Genomic DNA, 23,634 nt, shown 5'->3' with positions numbered 1-23,634 from the left:
TTTTAGAACCCAAAAGAAGGAAAGGAAAGTAAGTTTTATTGTTTTTCATAATCCTCAGCCAAGGATATGTTTCTAATGATTTTAGAGAAAGGGAAGAGGTAGAGAGAAAGAGAAGGAGAGAGAGAGGGAGAGAGAGAGGAAGGAAGAGAGAGAGAGAGAGAGAGAGAGAGAGAGAGAGAGAGAGAGAGAGAGAGAGAGAGAGAGGAAGAAAGACAAAGGGAAAGACAGAAACATCAATGTGAGAGAGAAACATCATCAGTTGACTGGGGATCAAACCAACCTATGTGCCCTGACCTGGAATCAAATCAACACTCTTTTGGTATACAAGAAGATGCTCTGACCAACTGAGCCAGCTGGTCAGGGCAAGGAAAGAAAGTTTTAAATCTATACACAAAGAATATTATATTTTCCCTTCAAGATTTGAACTTTTAATGGGTCCTTGGTCTAATGGTGACTGATCCAACCAACTAAGCCACACTGGCCAGGGCCACAAACTTCTATCACAGATACATTCTACTTGTCACTTGAGCTACAAACTTAACAAGCTATGTATTTCTAACTTTTCTAGAAAAAATCTAATCAAACTCCTATTTTCAAAAACTATATAATCTTTTAAAGACATACCTACCTCTTGTATGTAATTATTTTTCTCTAAGATGGAAAGAGCAACAGCTGCACACTCCAGTGTAGACAGGCACCTATTAGTTGGCTGTGCCCGAATTACGTACTGACTAGAAATGCTAGTTTTTAACTGCACCTGAAACCAAAAACAGAATAGAATGTAATTTGTTTTAAATTTAAAACTATAAAGTCTGTGTTTTAAATATTAATTAATTTCCTTCTGAAATTGCCAGTTTAGAAAAATTAAATGTATCAGTATTATATATCCTATTTAATAAAAGAGCAATATGCAAATTAACCATCACTCCGCTACACCCACAAGCCACACCCACCAGCCAATCAGAGCAAGTATGCAAATTAACCCCAACCAAGATGGCTGCAGCCACAGAGAGCAGGAGGGAGGCTTGGGTTTCCCTGGCAATGGAGGAAGCCAAGCTTTTCACACACCCTGGCAGGCCCAGGCCTCTACTCAAGGGTACAAAGTTTCATTACAGAAGGTAAATAAATTCCAACAGAAATGGCGGCAGCCACGGAGCTGGAAGAGCAGGAGGCTAGGGTTGCCCCCGGTGATGGAGGAAGCCAAGCTTCTGCAGCCCTGGCCGGCCTAGGCCTCCACTCCAGGCTACAAAGTTTCAATTATAGAAGATACATAAATTCCAATGGAAATGGCTGCCGCCATGGAGCGAACAGGAGGCTTGGCTCTGCTCCAGGCTACAAAGTTTCAATTGTAGAAGATAAATAAATTCCAGATACCAGGGCCTCCGCTTGGGTCACCAGGGGGCATGGCTGGCCTGCAAGCCACCACAGGCCCCTCGCCCAGGCTGCCCCATGCCCCAAGGGAACCCTCACCCTGATCTGGGACACCCTTAAGGGAAAACCAGCTGGCCCCCACCCATGCACCAGGCCTCTATCCTGTCTAATAAAAGAGTAATATGCAGATTGACCATCACTCCAACACACAAGATGGCTGCCCCCATGTGGTCAAAGATCCTGCCCCCATGTGGACACAAGATGGTCACCCCAAGATGGCCAGCAGGGAAGGGCAGTTGGGAGGCACCAGGCCTGCAAGGGAGGGCAGTTGAGAGGGACCAGGCCTGCAAGGGAGGGCAGTTGGAGGTGATCAACCCTGCAGGGGAGGGCAGTTAGGGGTGACCAGGCCGGCAGAGGAGGGAAGTTGGGGGCAAACAGGCTGGCAGGGGAGCAGTTAGACATCAATCAGGCTGGCATGGGAGTGGTTAGGGGGTGATCAGTCTGGCAGGGAAGTTGGGGGCAAACAGGATGGCAGGGGAGCAGTTAGACATCAATCAGGCTGGCATGGGAGTGGTTAGGGGGTGATCAGTCTGGCAGGCAGAAGTGGTTAGGGACAATCAGGAAGGCAGGCAGGCAAGCAATTGGGAGCCAGCAGTCCTGGATTGTGAGAGGGATGTCCGACTGCCCGTTTAGGGGATCGGGCCTAAACAGGCAGTTGGACATCCCTCGAGGAATCACAGATTGGAGATAGTGCAGGCTGGGCTGAGGGACACCCCTCCCCCCCCCGTGCATGAATTTCATGCACCGGGCCTCTAGTGTGTGTGTGTGTGTGTAAGTGTGTGTGTGTGTGTATGTGTGTGTGTGTGTGTGTGTGTGTGTGTGTGTGTGTATATATATATATATATATATATATATATTACCTAATAATAGACAAATATGCAAATTGACCGTACCTTCGCTATGCCCACGATTGGCCAGGAGGCGCGGGGTGGCCGATTGGGCCAGCGGGACGCTGAGCTTGCGTCGCCAGCGGCAGCGCAAGCTCAACGTCTGCGCCATGGCTGTGCTGCGGCACAGAAGGGGCCTCTGGGGCAGCGAGCTCACGTCCCACCACAGACCATCAAAAGCGGGGGAGCTGGGTGCCTGTCCGCTCCGGCACCAGGCCTTTCAGAAGCCTTCGCCGCGCCGGAGGCTTCTGAAAGGCCTGGTGCACCAGCAGACAGGCACCCAGCTCCCCCGTGATCGAAAGCAAAAGCGTGTAGGAGACCCTACACGTGCATGATTTAATCATGCACTGGGCCTCTAGTATATATATATATATATACATATATATATATACACATATACACATATATACATATGTATGTATGTATGTGTGTGTATATACATATATATATATATATACACACACACATACATACATACATATATATATATATATATATATACACACACATACATACATACATATGTATATATGTGTATATGTGTATATATATATCCTTATGTTAGTTATTTTCAAATAGTATAAGAGGATACCAGAATACATATATACAAATTCCTACAAATCAAAAATAAGTAGACTAATAACCCCCTCTCAATGTGCAAAAAGTGCATAGATACTTCACAAAGAAGAAATAAGAATGGCAAATAGGTATGTGTAAAAGGGCTCAGAATTATTTAATGTAAATTAAGATCACAATGATATAACATTTCATACTTACCAGAACAGTTAAAATAAAAAAGACTAACAGCACCAGGGGAGGATATGGAGCAAATGAAACTCTCTAACACTGTAGTGGCACTGAAAATGGTGTAATCACTTTGGAGAATTTATTTCATGATTTATCCTCCCATTATTTCTTAATATAAACTGATAGATGTATGTCCATATGGGTGTGAAATGTGTATAAATATAGACATATACATATGTATGTATGTGTCCTCTCTTTTTAGATAAAAGGTGACATACTATACATATTTTATCCATGAACATAATATTTTAACTGAGACCTAATGACTGAGATAGAATTAGATATAAAAAGGCAATAAAAATTTGAATGTCAACACATTTAGCCTTTAGATTCCTATTTTAATTAAATGAACAAATAATTTTACACTCACAAAGCCATATTCCTAGCCCACACTCTGATCAGAATCACATTTAAAATGTGTGGATAGATGAGAATTTCAGCTTTTACTCTTAAACTACGTAAGCATGGGGACTGAAGGTAGTGGTGTCTAAGTATTAATACAAAGCAACTTATTAAAATTAGGTGTTCTCTCTTTTTTTTTAAATATATTTTTATTGATTTCAGAGAGGAAGGGAGAGGGAGAGAGAGATAGAAACATTAATGAGAGAGAATAATTGATCAGCTGCCTCCTGCATGTCCCACACTACAGATTGAGCCTGCAACTTGGACATATGCCCTGACCGGGAATGAAACCGTGACCTCCTGGTTCATAGGCTGACGCTCAAACCACTGAGCCATGCCAGCTGGGCTCTCTTATTTTCTAATATCTCTAAAGTCCTATGAGTCTCTCATTACTTTACACCATTAAAACCCATCCATGGCATCTTGTCCCTCAATCCTTTTCCTCCTTTGTTTCTCATGCAGTCCCCCCATAATATAGTTCTATTAGAATTGCTTTTTGTTCAAAGAATTCTCTTTTACAACTTGTTTCCTTTCTTTCCTCAGAAAGAGGAAGAGAGGAGAAGAGGGGGAAAGAAGAAAGGAAGAGGGGAAGGGGAGGAGAGGGGGAGAGAAAGGAAGGGAAGGAGGGAGGAAAGCACAGTGGGTATCATCAAGATTCACTACATAATGTATTTGGTTTTGGGATACATCTTTTAAAGCATATTTGTTTTAAAGCAATAATGTTTTAGATATGATCATAGTAAGATTATTTTACATTTCTACCAATAGACAAAATGAAAATTAGATGCAGGGAAGGAAAGAGATGGAGGAAAAAATTGAAAAACATATACAGTGATGAAAGAAAACCTATGATTAAATAACTGTAAGAATAATTCATGATGTTGATTAACTGTAATTACTAATGGCTTTAATATTTCATCAGGTCAACTAGTAGAACAGAGTACAGACAACTACTATTTCAATACTCAATTTCAAGTCATCACTGAAGGAATTATAATAGACAGCTGATTATAACAAAATCTTTATGAAACATGCAAAATTCACAGTAAGTTTTGTTTATTGGAATGAATTTGATTTTTAAAAGGCATTTCTCATTTCAGGGAAGTGTTTTAATTTTTACTGTGACCCACATAGCTATATGAAAACTCAGACTTTGACATTTATCATGTGTTACACTTCAGAATATCCTACACTAATCATCTCTCCGGGAATTATCCAGTAACTGGATATATTAAAAGAGTATATAACTCAGATCTGTCATATTAATATGCACTAGATCTGTCATATTATTAGTATACACTAGAGGCCCAATGCATGAAATTTGTGCAAGGGGCTCAGCCTTCGCAGCCCCGCCTGCCTCGGCTGGCCCTCACAGCCCTGACTGCCTCAGCTGGCCCTTGCAGCCCTGGCTTCATCCGGAAGGTCATCGGAAGGTCGTCCGGACGGTTGTTCTGCTGTTTGGTCTAATTAGCATATTAACTCTTTATTATATAGGATGTTATTAGAGTATACTAATATGACATTCTCCAAGCTCCTCTTTTTTGTGCTATTTCACCTACATCACATATTTGATTCAATGAGTAAATAAGCAAGTGCAAAAAGAAACAATGTGGATCTATATTTTTGAGAAGTCACAGGCATCATAACAAATAATTTGTCAAAGATTGTTTTATCTTCTTAAGTAAATGTACAAGAAAATTCAAGGCAAAATTATTCAAAGAAAAAAATTAACATATGATAACATCTTGGAATATAGAAAGAGGATTTATTGAAAGACCAGGATTATTATATCAAACCTGACAATAATTAATCAATCTCAGTCAAGTCATCCAGTTTCTCAGTTCCTCCTCACCTATAAAAATCAGACCACTGGCCTCCACTGTAGTCACAGCTGGTCCTTGCAGCAGAATCAGCGTGTGGGTCAATCCCTCCCAGGGACCTGCCAACAGCAATCAAGGTTCAACTACAAGGGCAGCACACCTAGAGCACCCAGCTCAAGTGACTGGGTAGACTGTGATCCTACAGGACACCTACTACAGGAGGCTACTCTACCAAGTCCAGGAGACATAGCATCTCACCTAATACATAGAAACAAACACAGGGAAGCAGCCAGAATGAAGAGACCAAAAATGGGTCCCAAATGAAAGAACAGGACAAATTTCCAGAAAAGGAACTAAATGAAATGGAGACCCTGACTGAATTACATGTATATTCTTTCCATCTTTGTTGTGCAGCAAAGTGAAAAAAAAAACTGCATATAGACATACATGCAAACATAGTATTTGTCTATTATTTAAGGAACAATAATCAGCCAATATTTGACCCTGAATTTACTATCTTATCAGCCTAACAAAATGGCAGGGATATAAATAGCTGCTGATTGAAGAATACATCTTTAAACTCAAATATATAATAACCATTCTGTGTGAGAGCTGAAAAGGTAGTAAAGAGAAATATAACATGCATTATATTTTGTGGTGTTGTGGAATTTAATTTTATTGACAACTGTCCATTTAAGTGTAAGTCAACATATTGAGATGTTAGATAATACTTATATTTGTTCTGTTAATTACTTTCTTAGACTATTTAAGAGAGCTAGTGAAATCCAAAAAAGTGAACTGGTATTTTTTAAATGAATCCATTCAAGCACAACATAAAGTCCTATGTAATCGCCATTAATGATACAATATGTTCCACTCAGAAAGATAGTAAAATTCTGTCAACTTTTTAGACTGGAAACATGCATAAGTGTTTTTTGACAAATGAATGTTTTTAATGACACATTTAAAGCTGAATAATTATCACTCCCCAAAATGATGATGCACTAATAACTGCAATGAAGAATAAAAAGAATATGGGAAAAGAATATGAAATGGAGAATTCTTATCAAATGGCAGGGATTTATTTTCTATTCAGGAGGAAAAATATTCTGATTTCAAATTAAAAGTGAATTTTCCCAAAGCTTATTCATCTTTGCAAGTGATTTAAATGAAAATTCTATTAAATTGTTAATCAAAACCAGTGACATGTTAATACCACACTTCTTTGTGGAAAGGCATTAATTATAATAAAAGTATCGCTATTATAATATAAAATATTTAACAATTTGTGGTTTATTATTATATTGTTTTCACAAGCTGCTTAATGAAAGCTCCTCCTGTAGTTTTTAACTTACTATTATCTTATTAAGACTCTCATCACTTCTTTAACCCATGAAAAGCTGTTTGTGTGTATTTAATTTATTGGCAATATCTAGAACCTAATTTCATCTATATTAATTAGTTCTCTTTCTACTAAACAAGGCCAACATTCTAAGCCAGAGACACAACCAACCACACAAAATCTTTGCAACTACTATCATGAATTTTATCAATTTTTTTAATTGATTTTTCAGTTACAGTTGATATAGCATAGCATTTATTTTTAAATAACTTTCTCTCCAATGACAGTACTCAATTTCAAGTCACCATCATTTCTAGCCTGAATGTTTGCAAAGGCCTATCTGAATAATCTTGCTTCTGCTTAAGTCTTCTTATATCATTCTCGTTGTGTCACCCAAGTAATCTTTTAAAAAACAAACCAGTGTAACTATGAAATCTAACAAATAAATAATAAATAGGCAGTGTTTGGAACAAGAGGCATAAAACGATGGTCTTCACTCAGAGGAAATATACAGGGCTTTGCAAGGATGGATTACAGGTTTCTAAATGTTGAAGGAAGCACTGTTTTATCAAGAAAGTAACCTGATATTTCCTCCTAATGTTCAATGGAATATATGGAATTAAAGGTTTTATAGGGCTGCATCATTATATTTGATCATAAAGGAAAAACTAAAGTCATAATAAAATATTTTAAAACACAAACTCTCTCTACTTTCCTGTCAATTTTGCTGTGAACCTAAAATTGCTCTTTAAAACAACAACAAAAACTGATCACATTATCACTCAGATTAAAATCCTTAGCTTGCCACTAAGCTAAATCCTGAACGTGGTCTATAAATCTTCCACCTCATCAATACTACTCTCTCCAAACTTCCATCACTATATATCAGCCAGACTATGTATGAAATTTTCTCTACCCTTCTCTTTTTGCTAACTACTACTTATCCTTTAGTTTTCAAATACTAGAGAGGTCTTTGTGAACCCCAACTTCAATCAAATCCCCATTTTAAGCACCCTTATAAAATTTACTTTAATTTATAATTATATACTGATCTAACTGGCTGTGTATTTCCCACGATGTAAGCACCATTAGGACATGGACTGTCTGCCTGTTTTACTCACCACTGTATTCTGGTGTCAAGAACAGTGCCCAACACCCCGTGGCTGGTGTTCAATAAATATTGGTTAAGTTAATGAACAATGATCACAGCCATTAGAAAACAAGCTACAGTAGGTCCTTGGGTTACGTCGGAGATCCGTTCCTACTGCGCGACTTCACCGTAAGTTGGAACCCACCTACATCACTCACGTGGAGCACATACACAGCAGTAATGAAGTGAAACAGTAAAAAAAATTTAAAAGAAAGATAACAATTCCTGACCTTTACTTGTAGTAAATAAATAATAAAAAACATAAAGCACATATGTACATGTTGAAATGACGGAACTTTTTTTTTTATAAATAAATGGGAGATGGCGACGTAACCACGTAACCACGAAACGACGTATGTCGAGTCCGACGTAACCCGAGGACTGCCTATTTATCTATGAATTCAAACCCAGCAGTTAACACTTAAATTGAGGAGGGGGGGTGACTTTACTGGGGAAGCAGATGTAAAAATGAGAAGTGGACAAAGGATCTGTATAAAGAGGTTAGGGATTAGTGTCTGAATTTAAGCTTATGAAGCTGATAAAATACTACTTTAGTTGATTATCAGTTTTACATTAAAAGGCTGGAATTGAGAAATATATACTAGTCATAATTTACCTCTTTTGAGGGATGTTAGTAAGTTTATATAGCAGGGAGAGCCCACTGATGGCACACAAATCCTACAAGAACTAGAAATTCAGCCAAAAATAGTACATCTGCATTTAAGCTGAGGCATCTATAAAAAGTACGTAGACTTTATGAATCAAATACGAACTCCGCTTAATTATAAAGTATGTAGTGTTTATCCTATCCTTTTCTAAGAATATTAAAAGGATTACTTTATTTTATTCTATGCAATTCTAACCTTGTTCTCTATGATGCAAAATCTGAAAATCTTCTATCTAAATATTTTCAGCAATTTCTCTAGGGATACAAGAAAAAATCAACTAGAGCAAAACTCAGCATGTTATTGAAATCTACATCAAGAACATAAATAAGTTATCTTTTCCAGACATTATGCTTTAATTCAAAGTGACATTTTCAGAGCACTCATTTGGAGAAAAAAATTATAAAGGAATAAGTATCATGCAATGTTTTAAACTGTACAGTCATATAAAGAAATTAAATGTCACAAAAACTTTTTCATCAACTGGTATATATATATACACATTTTTATTTTACCATAAAAATGGAGATGCCAGAAAGTTTCTAAATCGTCAACCCAAGAAATATATATAAAGTTAGTATCATGGAAGGTAGTGTTTCATGATCAATTATATCATTCATGTTTCTAAAACATTTAATGTTCTATATAAAGTTAGAGTTTTTTAAAAGATTTTAAAATAATCAGAGACTGTTTTAATAACCACAGAATTTATATTTTGTTCTTTAAAATTAAAATATTTATCATTTTTACTCTTACTTTTCATAATATATTAATATTTAGCTATAGGTTCTAAAAAATATCTAAAGATGTGAAGTATCATGAAGACAGAGGACATTGCTGCACAACTTATAAAATAAACTTTTACTTAAAGTGTGTGGTTTTGGAATTAATAATACCGCATAGGAGAGGATAATTAAGTACTATTGCTGTAACAATATAGTATATATTAGTTACCTTTTGATCATTCAAAGGTCAACTTTGGTTTTAAATTTACCTATATATTATACCAGTGGAGAATTTGCTGACCCAAATTTGGACTTACTAAAATTCTGATGAAAGATAAAGAGGCTTATCTGGAAGTCTGAAATGAAAATAAATACTGGGCCTAGTGATTTACAAAAAAAATATCTTTAGCATTAAGTTTGACATGACAACTTAATAAGATAGTGTATAACGCAAGGTTACCATCTTTGTTAGCAAAATAATTGAAAAATTTTACATTTGTGCTTTTACTTCCTATATTCGCCAGTGTCTTTTCTAGATATAAAGAATTTCATGTTAATTATAAAATACCTAAAAAATACAGAAATGAATAATATAAAAAGTAAAGTGACCTGTAATGTCACCACCCAGAGATAAGACTATTTACTAATGGTATTTATTCTTCTAATACTTTAGTTTTTAATATGTAATTATAAAAATATTTATATCTACAAAATAAAATATGTAATATTTGAGTTATGAAGTATAAGACTAAAACTGACATCCCTGAATCTTCTAACTATTTAAGAAACAGAATATAACCAAAATGACTGACATCTCAGGCTACTCCCCACCCCCCCAATGGCTCTCTACACACACAAATATAAATAGATAGAGATAAGTATATAGATAGATCCATACATCCAATTTCACTTAAGAATGTCCTTAGTAAAACAGTAAAAGTTCTCCTAATAAACTTGACCTCCTCTAAAATAACCACTTAATATGTTCCATTTTAGAACAATCAGGCACACAAGTTATGAATCTAAAAACTATTCAATTGTCACTTGCCTTTTAAAAAAACCCTCCCACTTAAAATTAATTATTTGTGTAACATCAGACAAGTTATTTAAACTTCCTGAGACTTAGTCTCCTTATATGAAAATATGAGACAGAACCAGCACCCTTAGTTATAAAATTTTACTATTCTTTAAAAAATAATAATCATCAAAAGCACCCAAGCCAAACTGTTTCTACAATGACAGCATAATAGTGATAACAAAAATTATATATAAACTAGAGGCCCAATGCAAGAATTCGTGCACGGGTGGGGTCCGGCTGGTCAGTCTAATTTGCAGGGCCCCAGTCAGAAAAGTAAAAAGGGTTAAAGACAATATTATTTCAGCTATATTACAGTTGTATTGAAATTATAAGGTTTAAAAAGCTGAATGTTTCTCTGAAGTATTTCTTACAACTGTATGTGGATCTACAATTATTCTAAAATCAAAAGAAATGTACCCTTGAAACTTATGTGATTTTATTAACCAATATTACCCCAATAAATAATAAATAAAATGTGTAATAACATTCAATCTTCTAAATATCTGTGTCAGAATATAAGGATGGAGCCTAATAAAGTTGATCCAAGGGCATATTAAAGTGAGTCACAGAGATTTCCAGTTAATTTGAGTCTTATTAACTGACACTCAGTTTAGCCATGTGCTTGGATCAGGTTTTGACAGTCTAGGAAGCCTAAGGGTGATCAATTAAGACTGTGTTCACATCTAATTGTACAGATCTATACTTTCACAGCTCAGATTGTTTAATGTGTTTACCCAGCCACAGGAGATGGTTTCCTGCACATATCCAGATCAATATACTACTTTAGCCTTATGTATATAAAAGATTGGGCCCGAGAGGAATGGCTAAACCTCTAGACATTTTAATGTGACTCTTACTGACTTGACATTACCATCTGCAACTGTGCACATCCTAGCAATAATTTTTGAAGTCTGGATTTCATTGCAAATTACTCTAGCTATGTGGACTTTTGTCTGCTTCACTTAGATTATTTTTTAGTACTTTACTGAGGTAAAACTGATATAGAATAAACTGCACAGAATTAAAGCACATGTCATATGTATACATGTGTATATATCTGTGAAACCAACACCACAATCAAGATAAATATAACCATCACCCTGTAATCCTGTAATCTCTTCTCATCCCTCCCTTTCTCCCCACCCAATCCCATCCAGGCAAGCAAAAATCTTGTTTATGACAGTATAGATTAATCTGAATTTCCTAGAATTTTATGTAAATGGAATCATACAGTTATCTGGCTTCTCTCACTCAGTATAATTATTTTTGGATTCATCCGTGTTGTAGTGTGTATCAAGAGTTCATTGCTTTTTACTGCTCAGTAGTTTTCCATTATATGGATATACCACACATTTTTTTAACTATACCCCTATTTATAGACATTTTGGTTGTTCCTAGTTTGGTGCTATTACAAGTTTAACTGCTATAAACATTCACGTATAAGTTTTTGTATGGACATTAACTTTCATTTCCCTTCGGTAAATACCTAGTTGTGGAATGGCTGGATCCCATGTTAGATGTATGCTTAACTTCTTAAGAAACTGACAAACTATTTTCCAAGGTGGCTATCTCATTGTACATTGCCACTAGGAGTGTACTAGCATTTTCAGTCACTCTAGAGCAGGCGTCCTCAAACTACGGCCCGCGGGCCACATGCGGGTGTTTTTGCCGTTTTGTTTTTTTGCTTCAAAATAAGATATGTGCAGTGTGCATAGGAATTTGTTCAGTTTTTTTTAAACTATAGTCCGGCCCTCCAACGGTCTGAGGGACAGTGAACTGGCCCCCTGTTTAAAAAGTTTAAGGACCCCTGCTCTAGAGCTTTGTCAATACATGTGTAGATAGTCTTTTTTAATTTTATCCATTCTAATAGGTGTGTAACAATATCACACTGTGCTTTTACTTTCATCTCTCTAATAATTTTAAGCATCTTTTCATATGCATATTTACCATTCACTTATCTTTGACAAAGTGTTCAAAACTTTTGACCATTTTAAAATTGAGATGGTTTTCTTATTTTTTTAATTCATTTTTTTATTGATTAAGGTATTACATATGTGTCCTTATCCCCCCTTTTCCCCCATCCCATTCCCGTTCATGCCCTCACCCCCCTGGTGTCTATGTCCATTGGTTATGCTTATACTAGAGGCCCGGTGCATGAAATTCGTGTGTGTGGGGGGGTGTCCCTCAGCCAGGCCTGCATCCTCTCCAATCTGGGACCCCTCGAGGCATGTCCGACTGCCGGTTTAGGCCCGATCCCACCCTTCGCAATCCGGGACTGCTGGCTCCTAACCGCTCACCTGCCTGCCTGCTTGATCACCCCTAACCATTCTGCCTGCCGGCCTGATTGCCCCCAACTGCCCTCTCCACTGGCCTGCTCGCCCCCAACTGCTCCCCCCCGCTGCCGGCCTGCTTGCCCCCAACTGCCCTCCTGCCCCCCACCAGCCTCATCACCCCTAACTGCCTCTGCCTCGGCCCTGCCACCATGGCTCTGTCCAGAAGGATGTCCGGAAGGTCTCATGGTCTAATTAGCATATTACACTTTTATTAGTATAGATAGGATATGACATACCGCTATAACTATAACATATCTACCAGTATTACTCTATGAGAATACGTACTTCATGCGATAGGAAGGCATCTAATATATTACATTGTATATGTTGTAAATAGTAGGAAATACTGTATTCATAGCAATAATATACACCCTGTGACTTCCCTTCCTGATTTGGGAATGCTTCCCCAGTTCTTTGAACGTTTCCTGGCCCCTAATGTATATTTTTTTTTTTTGTCATTCAGTGTAACTTTATTTACTATTTATTGCACATGATTTGAGGTCTTTAATTTATAACCACCAAAGATTCAAAGGACTATTTTTTCCATGAAGTTTAACATTAACATTAGTAAATTCATGTATTCATGTGTTTTTATTGTAAACATCTTAATTATTCACATTGTCATAGATATTGAACTCATAAGTGTGGACCATGCACAGGCTGGCAGCAAGCCAGGAAGCCACTCTGCAAGCAAACAGATACTCTGCATAAGGAGAAAAGTCATAACACAACATTTTGTGTCCAACCTGAGTCACCTCAGAATGTTACATATATTGACTTCTTAATTCATATAGTATCAGGAACTCAACTGCTTGGTTGGTGACGGGGTTGACCTAGTTTCGAGAGGATTATTCCTAAAATAATTAAGGAAAGGGGGGCTCAATCTTTCTTCTTGGCTGCTTGCTCCTCCCCAGCACCTTCATCTTTCTTCTTGTCCTCAGTTTCTTGGGCATCTTCTCCTTCACCTTTACTTCCTTCTTCCTCCTTTGCATCCTCAAATTCTTCCTTGGCACCTTCTTCCTCTTCCTCTCCTTCCTCTTCTTCCTCTTCCTTCTCCTTTTCCTCCTCTTCAGCTTCTCCTTCAGAGGGGGGTTCATCCTTAGCTTCCTCAGCTTTTGCAGCCTCAATGGTCTCCTCCACCTCTATCTGCTCCTCCTGGACGTGGCTGGTATATTAAGAAGGGAAGGAGCGAGTGGACATCAAGTAGGAGCTGGTCTGTAAACCACCGTAGGCAGATCGGCCAAAGACCTGGGAACTCTGGGAGTAGCCACTGGCTATGCTTCCCACGCTGGTGAAACTGAGCCGGGTCTCCTCACCTTCCAAGAGTTTCCTGTAATCTGAAATGTCAATGACCAAAGCCATCTTCACATTGAGGAGGTCCTGGAATTCTTTCAAATATCATGCCATTTCACTCTTTGTAGTTCTCAACTCATTTTCTAAATTGTTGATTGTGTCCTGTATAGCACTAATGTTGGCGTTCTGCTTATCCTCCAGCTCTTGCAGCTGCTTTTCCAGTGCTTCGTTCATGCCCCGGCATTCTTTGATCTCCAGGGTCTTGGCCTTGAGCAGGCGGCGGCTCTCGGACACCTCGTCCTTGGCGGCGCACACCGCATAGGTATTCTTGGCAGCGCTCTCAGTCAGCACGGTGAAGCGGCTCTTGAACCATCCTTCGGCATTCTGCATGTTCTTGGCAGCCAGCTTCTCGTACTGGGCGCGGATGTCCTTGAGCACGGCAGAGAGGTCAGACTTGGAGAACACGTCCATCTCCACGGAGATCTGAGTGTACTGGATCTGCACCTTCAGCTCCGTGATCTCCTCTTTGTGCACCTTCTTCAGAAAGGCGATTTCCTCCATCAGGCTGTTGATGCACTTTTCAAGCTCAGTGCCTCGTCTGCACCTTTGCGCACCTCCAGCAGCCAGCCCTCGGCATCCTGGCGGTTCAGCACCTCTTCCTTGTAGCACGCCTACAGGTTGTTACCAGCCCCTTCTGAGCCCCAATGCCTCCTAACGGGGTCTCAAGGCTGCACCCCCGATCCCACTGCCCTCTTCTCACCAAGGACAGGGCGCGGTGGGGCGGGGCACAGGCATCCCATTTTCATTAAAATGTTCAACCCGGACCTGCTCCAGCGGTGTCTGCAGGCGGCCCGGAGGCAGACAGTGATCCCGGAGGTGCTGGCCGCCCCTGCCAGAGCTCAGCCACGATGGATGGTCCGGGGTGAGACAGCCCCGCCAGGCCTCGTGGCTGCGACTTAGACCCGCTTAACCAGGAGCCTGGTGCTGGGCCAGCAGCAGCAATGCTTCCTCCCCAGCCTGCGCTGGAGCGGGTCCCTGCAGTTTCAGCACCGAACTCCGAGGGCCGGCCTCCAGGCAGCAGAGGCCCTGAGCCCACTGACTCTCCCTCGATCCCACCAAGGCTTGCTTCTCACACTTGCTGAAAACCTTCTCTGTCCACTTGCCATAGTAATCAGTTTGGGCTGAAAGTACTGGGGACTCCAGCAGGCCTGAGGGGACTGGGCGCCGCCATCTTCTGGCTATGGGCACCGCCATTTTGTGTCGGAGTGATGGTTAATTTGCATATTACCCTTTTATTAGATAGGATGCATGCATACAAGTCCTTGGTTGACCTCTACACCTAACCCCCACCCTCCCCTAACTTTTTGAAAAATTTTTATATATTCCAAACACAAGTCCTTTCTCAAATCTATTCTTTGCAAATATTTTCTCTCAGTCTGTGGCTTGCCTTTTCATTCTCTCAACAGTGTCTTTGAAGAGCAGAAGCTTCTAATTTTAATGAGAGTCCAAGTCAATTTATTCTTTTATGAATGATGCTCTTGGTAAAATCTAGACAAACCCAAGATTTAAAAAAAAAAATTCCTCCCAGGGCTCTGATCCTTCCCTCACAAGTACCACCTACAAATAACAAAAAAAAAAAAAAAAAAAAAAAAAAAAACCTCAAAGAAAGATGCGTAAACAAAAAAGGAAACCAGCACAGGATCCTACATAGCTATTACCAGAAAATTAAGGTGAAAAATGAACAGGAAAAACAAATGTGAAGGGAAGAATAATTTAACATCAAGCAATAAATTACAGTATATCCCGAAACCAAATAAAAGGCAGCTAAAAATGAATGAGGGAGCTGTGTATATACAGATATGAACAGGCCCTAAAAGGCATTGTTAAATGAAATGCCAAGTGTCTATGCTATCTGCAAGGACTAAAGCAGGGCTGGCTCATTGTTTCACAAATTTTACATGGTGGAAGTACACTCCAATCTGGTAAAGAGACAAGGATGAGAGTAAAAAGATCAGAGATAGGGGTTTGTATTCATTACCACTCAGAGATTTAATCTCTAGATTTTAAAAATGGTGGGAAGATAGCATAGATACTTGTTAAATGAAATGAGCACAGTATCTACCATATATTTAAGGGAGAATATATATACGTATTTAGTTGCATATAAATAAAATAAATCTGAAAAAATACAGAAAAATCTTGATACATTGGTCACCTCTTTTACATGGGCATATAGGTAGTAGGAAAACTTTCCACTGTATACTCTTGTATCTTTTGAATTTTCAGCCACATGAACATATTACTTTTATAAAGTATTACATCCCAAACAATAAATGTTAATTATAGTCTTTTCAACAATTATTTAATTATTGTGATGCAAGAAAGTGATTAAATCATTGCTTTCTGAGATGCACCCTTTAAAAAAAATAATTCAGGAAAATATGAAGAACTTCACTCAACTTTCTATTAAAATTTAAAATACCCTAGCTTCAGAAATATATACTTCATTCTGTTACTCTTTGGTAATAATGTGATGCAAAGTATAATCTATTAACAAAGAAAAAGCTAAAGTAAATAGCCAAGTCCCAGTTCAGTTACCCAACAAAAATAATTAAATACTGTTATACACATTATCAATAAATAATACTTGGTAGATACTCACTATAAGCCAGGATCTATGCTAAATGCTTTGCGATATATTATCTCATTTAAACCTCACAAGCACCTATTAAGTAAATGCTGTCATTATTTCCATGTTCCCAATGAGGAATCTAACAGCAGAAAGGTAACTTGCCATGTCAAATAGCCAGAAAGTTGTAGAGACAGATATAAAGCCAGCAGTCTCACCTCAGGACCTGAGCTAAGACACATTTTGCCATACACCCTATCATGCACATTTCATTACACCAAGTACACTAAAGTTCTAAGCAGACAATCTTCTATATACTCCTCAGTAATTCACATTTATAAACTTACAGTTTTTAAACTTTTAATTATTTCATTTAAATTTCTATTTAGCATTGAAAACTGGTGGACCTTACTTTTAGACAGAATGCTATCCTAAGAATACAAATTAAAGCAAGTCACCCAAGTGTAAAATCCTGATTTCACAAGCTTTCAATTTCAAAAGCTAATTATATGAATTACTCTTTAATTCAGAAATCAAATAAATACATAGGTAAAAAAATATTTTAAAAATGCATACAGCTCATTATTAAGCAGATAAAAATAGAGCAAAATGTGTAAAGGGCTAAATGTGAAATTTTGCAGGGTGAAAAACTCTTACATATTTATATAACAACTAGAGACCTGGTGCATGAAATTCGTGCAGGGGCCGAGGGGGGGGGTGTCGCTCAGCCTAGCCTGAACCCTCTCGTAATCCAGGATCCCTCAGGTAGGGTCCCTAGGCCTGGCCGGCAATCTGGGCCTATCGGGGCTTTCCTCCCCCCAGCTGCCGGCAGCTGGCCCCGCCCCCGCCGCTGCCACTGCTTGCCATCTGTGTGGCGCTGCCCCCTCTCCACCGCCACTGGTCGCCTCCCTCTGTAGGTGACAGTCATAGGGTGCGATCGCTTGGCTGGCCTGGGTCTTCCTCTGCAGAGCGATCGCTGGCTGGTCCCACACACCTGCCACAGCATTGCTGGTCAGTGGCCTGGACCTCCCTCTGGGGGACAATTGATCGTAGAGTCCCCCCACCCACATCGATCACCAATTGTGGGGCCATGGCTGGGCCCCCCGACCAATTGCATCACATCCGCCTCGACTGGCCTGGCACCAGGGCGTGTCATAGCGTGGTCGTCCGGAAGGTCCTCCGGCTGTTTGGTCATTTGGTCGATTTGCATATTACGCTTTTATTATTATAGACTAGAGGCCCGGTGCACGAAATTCGTGCACGGGGTGGGGTGTCCCTCAGCCCAGCCTGCACCCTTTCCAATCTGGGACCCCTCAAGGGATGTCCGACTGCCCGTTTAGGCCCGATCCTACTGGTCGGACATCCCTCTCACAATCCAGGATTGCTGGCTCTGAACTGCTTGCCTGCCTGCCTTCCTGATTGCCCCTAACCACTTCTGCCTGCCAGCCTGATCACCCCCTAACCACTCTCCTGCCAGCCTGATCAATGCCTAACTGTTCCCCTGCCGGCCCAGTCATCCCCAACTGCCTTCCCCTGACAGCCCGGTCACCCCCAAATGCTCTCCCCTCCATATTAACTCTTTAGTAGATAGGGTTTTTTTCTTTAACATATTGGACGTGTACCTGCCGTGGTCTTCACAAACCAGTAAAAATGTAAACCCAAACTAAAAGTGTCATAAAATAAACTTAAACAGGAATTTCATGAGACCTTAGAAAGGTGATATGATGTGGTTGTTTCTTTCTTTCTTTTTCTTGATGTTTCAACTTTTGTCCTTTCTTTCTTTTTTCCTTTTATTCCTTTTCTGTCCTCTCTTTCTATTAACTTTTCCATTGGTAGAATTGTCAGTACTTGAATCTGCCTTGCTTCCAGAAGACAAAGAAGAGGGAAACACACAGTCATCTGAAGAAAAAGATGATCTATGATGGGATTGGTGGTGTTTCTGGTTTTGCTCTTTTCCCGGTTTGTCATTTCTGCCGGCCCCGGCATCTTCAGGACTTGTGCATGGGCACTTCTTATTCATGTCTACAAAACCTCCCTGCCTTGGTGAAAACTGTAGGGGAAAAGGCCTTCCTGGGTGGGCTCAAGCCCTGCCCAAGGTGCTGAGGAACCAGGGTGGGTAGCACTCTGCACTGCCACTGCAAGAGCCAACCTCCGGACCTCGGGGTACTCTCCAGTACTGTAACTGCAATGTCCAGGTTTGCCTTCAGAAATTAGTTATAAGTTACTTCCCATGTGAAACCCTACCTCAGACATTTCCATGTGGTTCCTAAAGATTTTAAACAAAACCCATTTACCTCCCTAACCTGGTCAGAACTTTCTACCCAATGGGAGAGGTTTGCTGGGCAGCATCGCCCAGATATCACCGCCCATCTCGAATCACTCGGCTGGCAGCAAGGGAAGTTCAAGGCTATAGTGTGTGTGGGGGATCACTCCATGGGGGTGCAGCCTGACACCCCAGGCTGCCTCTTGGAGGGAATAGCTCTGGGGGCCACGGCTGCCTCCCAGGCCTACACCCCCAGCTGCAGATGGGAGCTGATCTCAGAGGGGGCGGGGTGGGGGGGTAGGGAGGGAGGTGTATAGGCAGCTCCTGGGTCTCCCAGGCCCACAGCCCAGGCTGGGACAGGCAGCAGATGGCTCCTGCCCTGCACGGGCACCTCACAGGCCCAATGCCCAGGCCGCTGTGGGCAGCTGATTGCGCCGGCCTTGCGCAGTCGCCTCCCAGACCCACAGCCCGGGCCTCGACAGAAGGCCAGGGTCAGGGCAGGCAGCTGATGGAGGCGGCCGTGCGCGGGCGCCTCCCAGACCCACGGCCCGGGTCGCGGAGGGCAGCTGATGGAGGCTGCTGTGTGCGGGCGCCTCCCAGACCCACGGCCCGGGTTGCGCAGGGCAGCTGATGGAGGCGGCCGTGCGTGGGTGCCTCCCAGACCCACGGCCCGGGTTGCGCAGGGCAGCTGATGGAGGCGGCCTTGCGAGGGCGCCTCCCAGACCCACGGCCCGGGTCGCGGAGGGCAGCTGATCAAGGCGGCCGGTCTCGGGGGAGCCTCCCAGACCCACGGCCCGGGTTGGGGCAGGCAGCTGATCATGGCGGCCATGTGCAAGCGCCTCCCAAACCCATGTCCCGGGTTGGGCGGGCAGCTGATCATGGCGGCTGTGCAAGGGCGCCTCCCAGACCCACGGCCAGGTTCAGGGCTAGGAGAGGATCTGGCCGGAGGGCAAAGCTGCCTCCTAGGCCAACAGGCTGGGCTGCTTTCTGCCTTCTCTCAGCGGCAGCCTTCCCTGGGACTGGGGGACTCCTGCGGGCCTGAGAGGACTGGGCGCCGCCATCTTGTGTCTATGGGTGCCGCCATTTTTGTCACGGAGTGATGGTTAATTTGCATATTACTCTATTATTAGATAGGATTTTTATCAATAATGAGATTTCATCAGTAACCTCTAGATGAAATAAAATGTTTTTAAATATGGCTTCTTTATTCTGACTTTTCCATTTTTATTCAAGCTGAGGCTCTACAGCAGCAGTGCTCAACCTGTGGGTTGCGACCCACAGGTTGAGAACCGCTAGCAGGGTTGCCTAAGACCATCAGAAAACACAGATACTTACATTACGGTTCATTAACAGTAGCAAAATTACATTTATGAAGTAGCAACGAAAATAATTTTATAGTTGGGGGTCACCACAACATGAGGAACTGTATTAAAGGGTCGCGGCATTAGAAAGGTTGAGAACCACTGTTATAGAGTATATACTGCCACTCACAGTATGTATGTACTCCCAATTGTGGCAATGCCAAATAGTTCTGAATAATGTACTCCTCTGAAAGAATGCAAGCAATTAGAGACAAAGACCATCAGTATCATAATACAGCTTACTAGAAGTTACAGTAATTAATATATACAAACACAAATTCATTTCATGTTAGTAGATGCTTGCACATATGACTACAACCCAGTAGGATTCATTGGATCAGGTATTAATATTTAATAAATAGTATGCATTATAAACCTGCCCTACCAGGTGGCTCAGTTGGTTGGAACATCGTCCTGTACACCAAAAGGTGGCTGGTTCGATTCCAGTCAGGGCCTGTACCTAGGTTGCTGGTTCGATCTGGGCATATATGGGAGGCAACTGATCAATGTGTCTCTCTCTCTCTCTTGCTCTCACTTCCTCTCTCTCTAAAAATCAATTTTAAAAAACATATCCTCAGTTGAAGATTTTTAAAAAATGTATTATAAGCCTTTCTCACGGAGTTGTTGAAGTGACCAGGATAACCAAGAAATTACTAGTGATTGAATTAAAGACCAAACTACCCTTAACTCAAACTTCTCTTAACCTCAAGCATCCAGAAAATGCCCACAAACTTTTATGCAAGATAATACAATAATCTAGCTCAATACTGTCTAGTGAGAATATATTTCAACCTATATATGTAACAGTAAATTTTCTAATAGATACATTTTAAAAGTAAAACAAAAAAGGTGAAATTAATTTTAATATATCTTATTTAACCCAAAAGAGCCAAAATAAAAAATTATTTTATAACTATTACTATTAAAATAATAACTATTATTATAAAATCTATAATAATAAAAGCATAATATGATAATTATACCAGACAACCTTCCGGACAAAGCCAGGGCTGAGAGGGAAGCCCGGGCCCCAGAGGGAAGCCAGTGCCAGCAGCCGGGGGAAGGAAAGCCTACGCTTGCACGATTTTTGTGCGTTGGGACTCTAGTTATTTTATAATAGTATAAAAATTATTGAGATTTTATATTCTTTTCTTAAAACTAAGTGTTTGAAAGCCATTGTGTATTTTATATATACAGAACATATATAAAATTTAGTTGGCTACATTTTAATCATAAATACTTAATCGGTATTTAGATTTTATCAATAAGAGTTTAAAACGTACTTCACACATCTAAGTTGTTCCAACATACTTCAAAGTTTTCCAATAATACATTCATATATCACATAAATACATTCCTTCAATATTTACATTCACATTGACTAAATTGGTTCATCTTTTTAAAATCACTGCTTTAACTCAGAAGCAAAAGCATATCACTTTAAAATCCATGACTGTGTAGTAAGTAAATTCACTAAATCTTATGTCAACTCAGTTTTACTAATGTCAAATTCAAAGGGTTACTTCATAAATTGAAAAGTAATTTCAAATTTATCAATGTCAACAAAGCAATCCTCAAGTTTTTCTTGCAATTTCCTTTCCTGGAGCTTCAAATTCGCCTGCATAAACTACAATAATGGTGAAAAAATTTTAATCACAATGCCATTTTTTGTTGTTGTTTTTGTTTGTTGAACATTTGGTAAACATTTTAACTTGGAGTTAACAATACATATATTTTTTTGTAAAATTCTTCTACTATGCAACCAACAAGAATTAGCATATAACAATTGATTAAGTTCACTGTCCTCTATTTCTTTCAATTGTTCCACCATTAGCCAGTGGTAAGTCATAGCATTTGTACATACTATATACATAATTATTTTTTACAACTGAATACATGATACTTTTCAGAGATACTACTTTAGAAAACTAAGGTACAAATATATTCAATATATAGTATATGCTTAAATGGAGCAATAAATAAAAATATTTCTTATGTGAAAATTTTAAAATTTCTGAATTTTTGTCTTACCATAGCTGGGATACTATCCACATGAAATAAATGAATTTTTTCATATTTAGCTGAAATTCTTTGAAGGATTTGAAAGAATCAAAAAATATCTATACCTTGAGTTTAATTTTTTAGGTTACAAATTGACAACTTTTCTTTCTACATTTGAGCTTACCCAAAATATTTTTTCCCAAATTATTAATTGGGCTGTATCTCTTTTATCACATGACATATAAAGCTAAATAAAAGTATCTGCAATTTTTCTTAATTTGAATTAGCTGATCGTTGATATCGTAGGAAAGATTTTATAGTCTATGAGCAATTATAAGGTAGCTAAATTGAAAATCTTTCAACTTTTGTAAAATATCTTTTTCTAACAAAATTTCCACAACAGAAATAAATTCTTTTACCATATCACCATTTAAAAATGACTTACATATGCCCATGTAGGTTTTTAAAAACTTAAAGAAATATATTTAATCCACAGGCAGCAAAATCTCAGACATATGCCAAAGCAATATCTTCACTGGTACAGCTTCTAGGGCAATGGAAACTAAAGAGAAAATAAACAAATGGGACTACAACAAAATAAAAAGCTTCTGCACAGCAAAAGAAACCATCAACAAAACAACAAGAAAGCCCACTGCATGGAAGAACATATTTGCCAATGTTATCAGCGATAAGGGTTTAATCTCCAAAATTTACAGGGAACTCATACAACTTAACAAAAGGAAGATAAACAGCCCAATCAAAAAACGGGCAGGGGACCTAAATAGATACTTTTTGAAAGAGGACATAAGGAAGGCCAAGAGACATGAAAACATGCTCAAAGTCACTAATCATCCAAGAGATGCAAATCAAAATGACAATGCAGTACCATCTCACACATGTCAGAATGGCGATCATCAACAAATCAACAAATGACAAGTGCTGGCGAGGATGCAGAGAAAAAGGAACCCTCGTGCACTGCTGCTGGGAATGCAGACTGGTGCAGCCACTGTGGAGAACAGTATGGTGTTTCCTCAAAAAACTAAAAATGGAACTCCCATTTGACCCAGTAATCCCACTTCTGGGAATATATCCCAAGAAATTAGAAGCACCAATCAGAAAGGATATATGCACCCCTATGTTCATAGCAGCACAATTTACCATAGCTAAGATTTGGAACAGCCTAAGTTCCCATCAGCAGATGAGTGGATTAAAAAATGTGGTACATCTATACTCTGGTTTCTCTTCAGATCGCATAGATCTTTCGCCTTTTACTAAAAAATGTGGTACATCTACACAATGGAATACTACGCTGCTGTTAAAAAGAAAGAATTCTTACCATTTGCAACAGCATGGACAGAACTTGGAGAGCATTATGCTAAATGAAATAAGCCAGTCAGAGAAAGATAAATATCACATGAGCTCACTCATCTGTGGAATATAATGAACA

General features: G+C 39.7%; 1 protein-coding gene and 1 pseudogene across 4 annotated transcripts in view; both read right to left on the bottom strand.

Moving 5' to 3' along the window:
* The window catches only part of DTWD2 (DTW domain containing 2), a 93,033-nt gene that overhangs the window by 8,010 nt on the left and 61,389 nt on the right, over window positions 1-23,634 (bottom strand). For 2 of the 3 annotated variants that reach the window (XM_079760084.1, XM_079760082.1), the window contains exon 5: window positions 629-757. The exons of the other annotated variant lie outside the window; for it this stretch is intronic. In XM_079760084.1, the coding sequence (XP_079616210.1) occupies window positions 629-757 (129 nt within the window). The remainder of the gene's footprint in view (window positions 1-628; window positions 758-23,634) is intronic. 3 annotated transcript variants of the gene reach the window in all.
* Window positions 13,307-16,804, bottom strand: LOC307109823 (neurofilament light polypeptide-like; annotated as a pseudogene). The gene is made up of 2 exons: window positions 16,781-16,804; window positions 13,307-14,604 (listed from the first exon to the last, which is right to left on the bottom strand). The product of its transcript is annotated as a neurofilament light polypeptide-like (transcript).

The sequence above is a fragment of the Cnephaeus nilssonii genome (genome assembly GCF_951640355.1).
Source record: "Cnephaeus nilssonii genome assembly, chromosome: 2".
NCBI classification, from domain to species: Eukaryota; Metazoa; Chordata; class Mammalia; order Chiroptera; family Vespertilionidae; genus Cnephaeus; species Cnephaeus nilssonii.
This window is presented reverse-complemented; position numbering and strand designations above follow the sequence as displayed.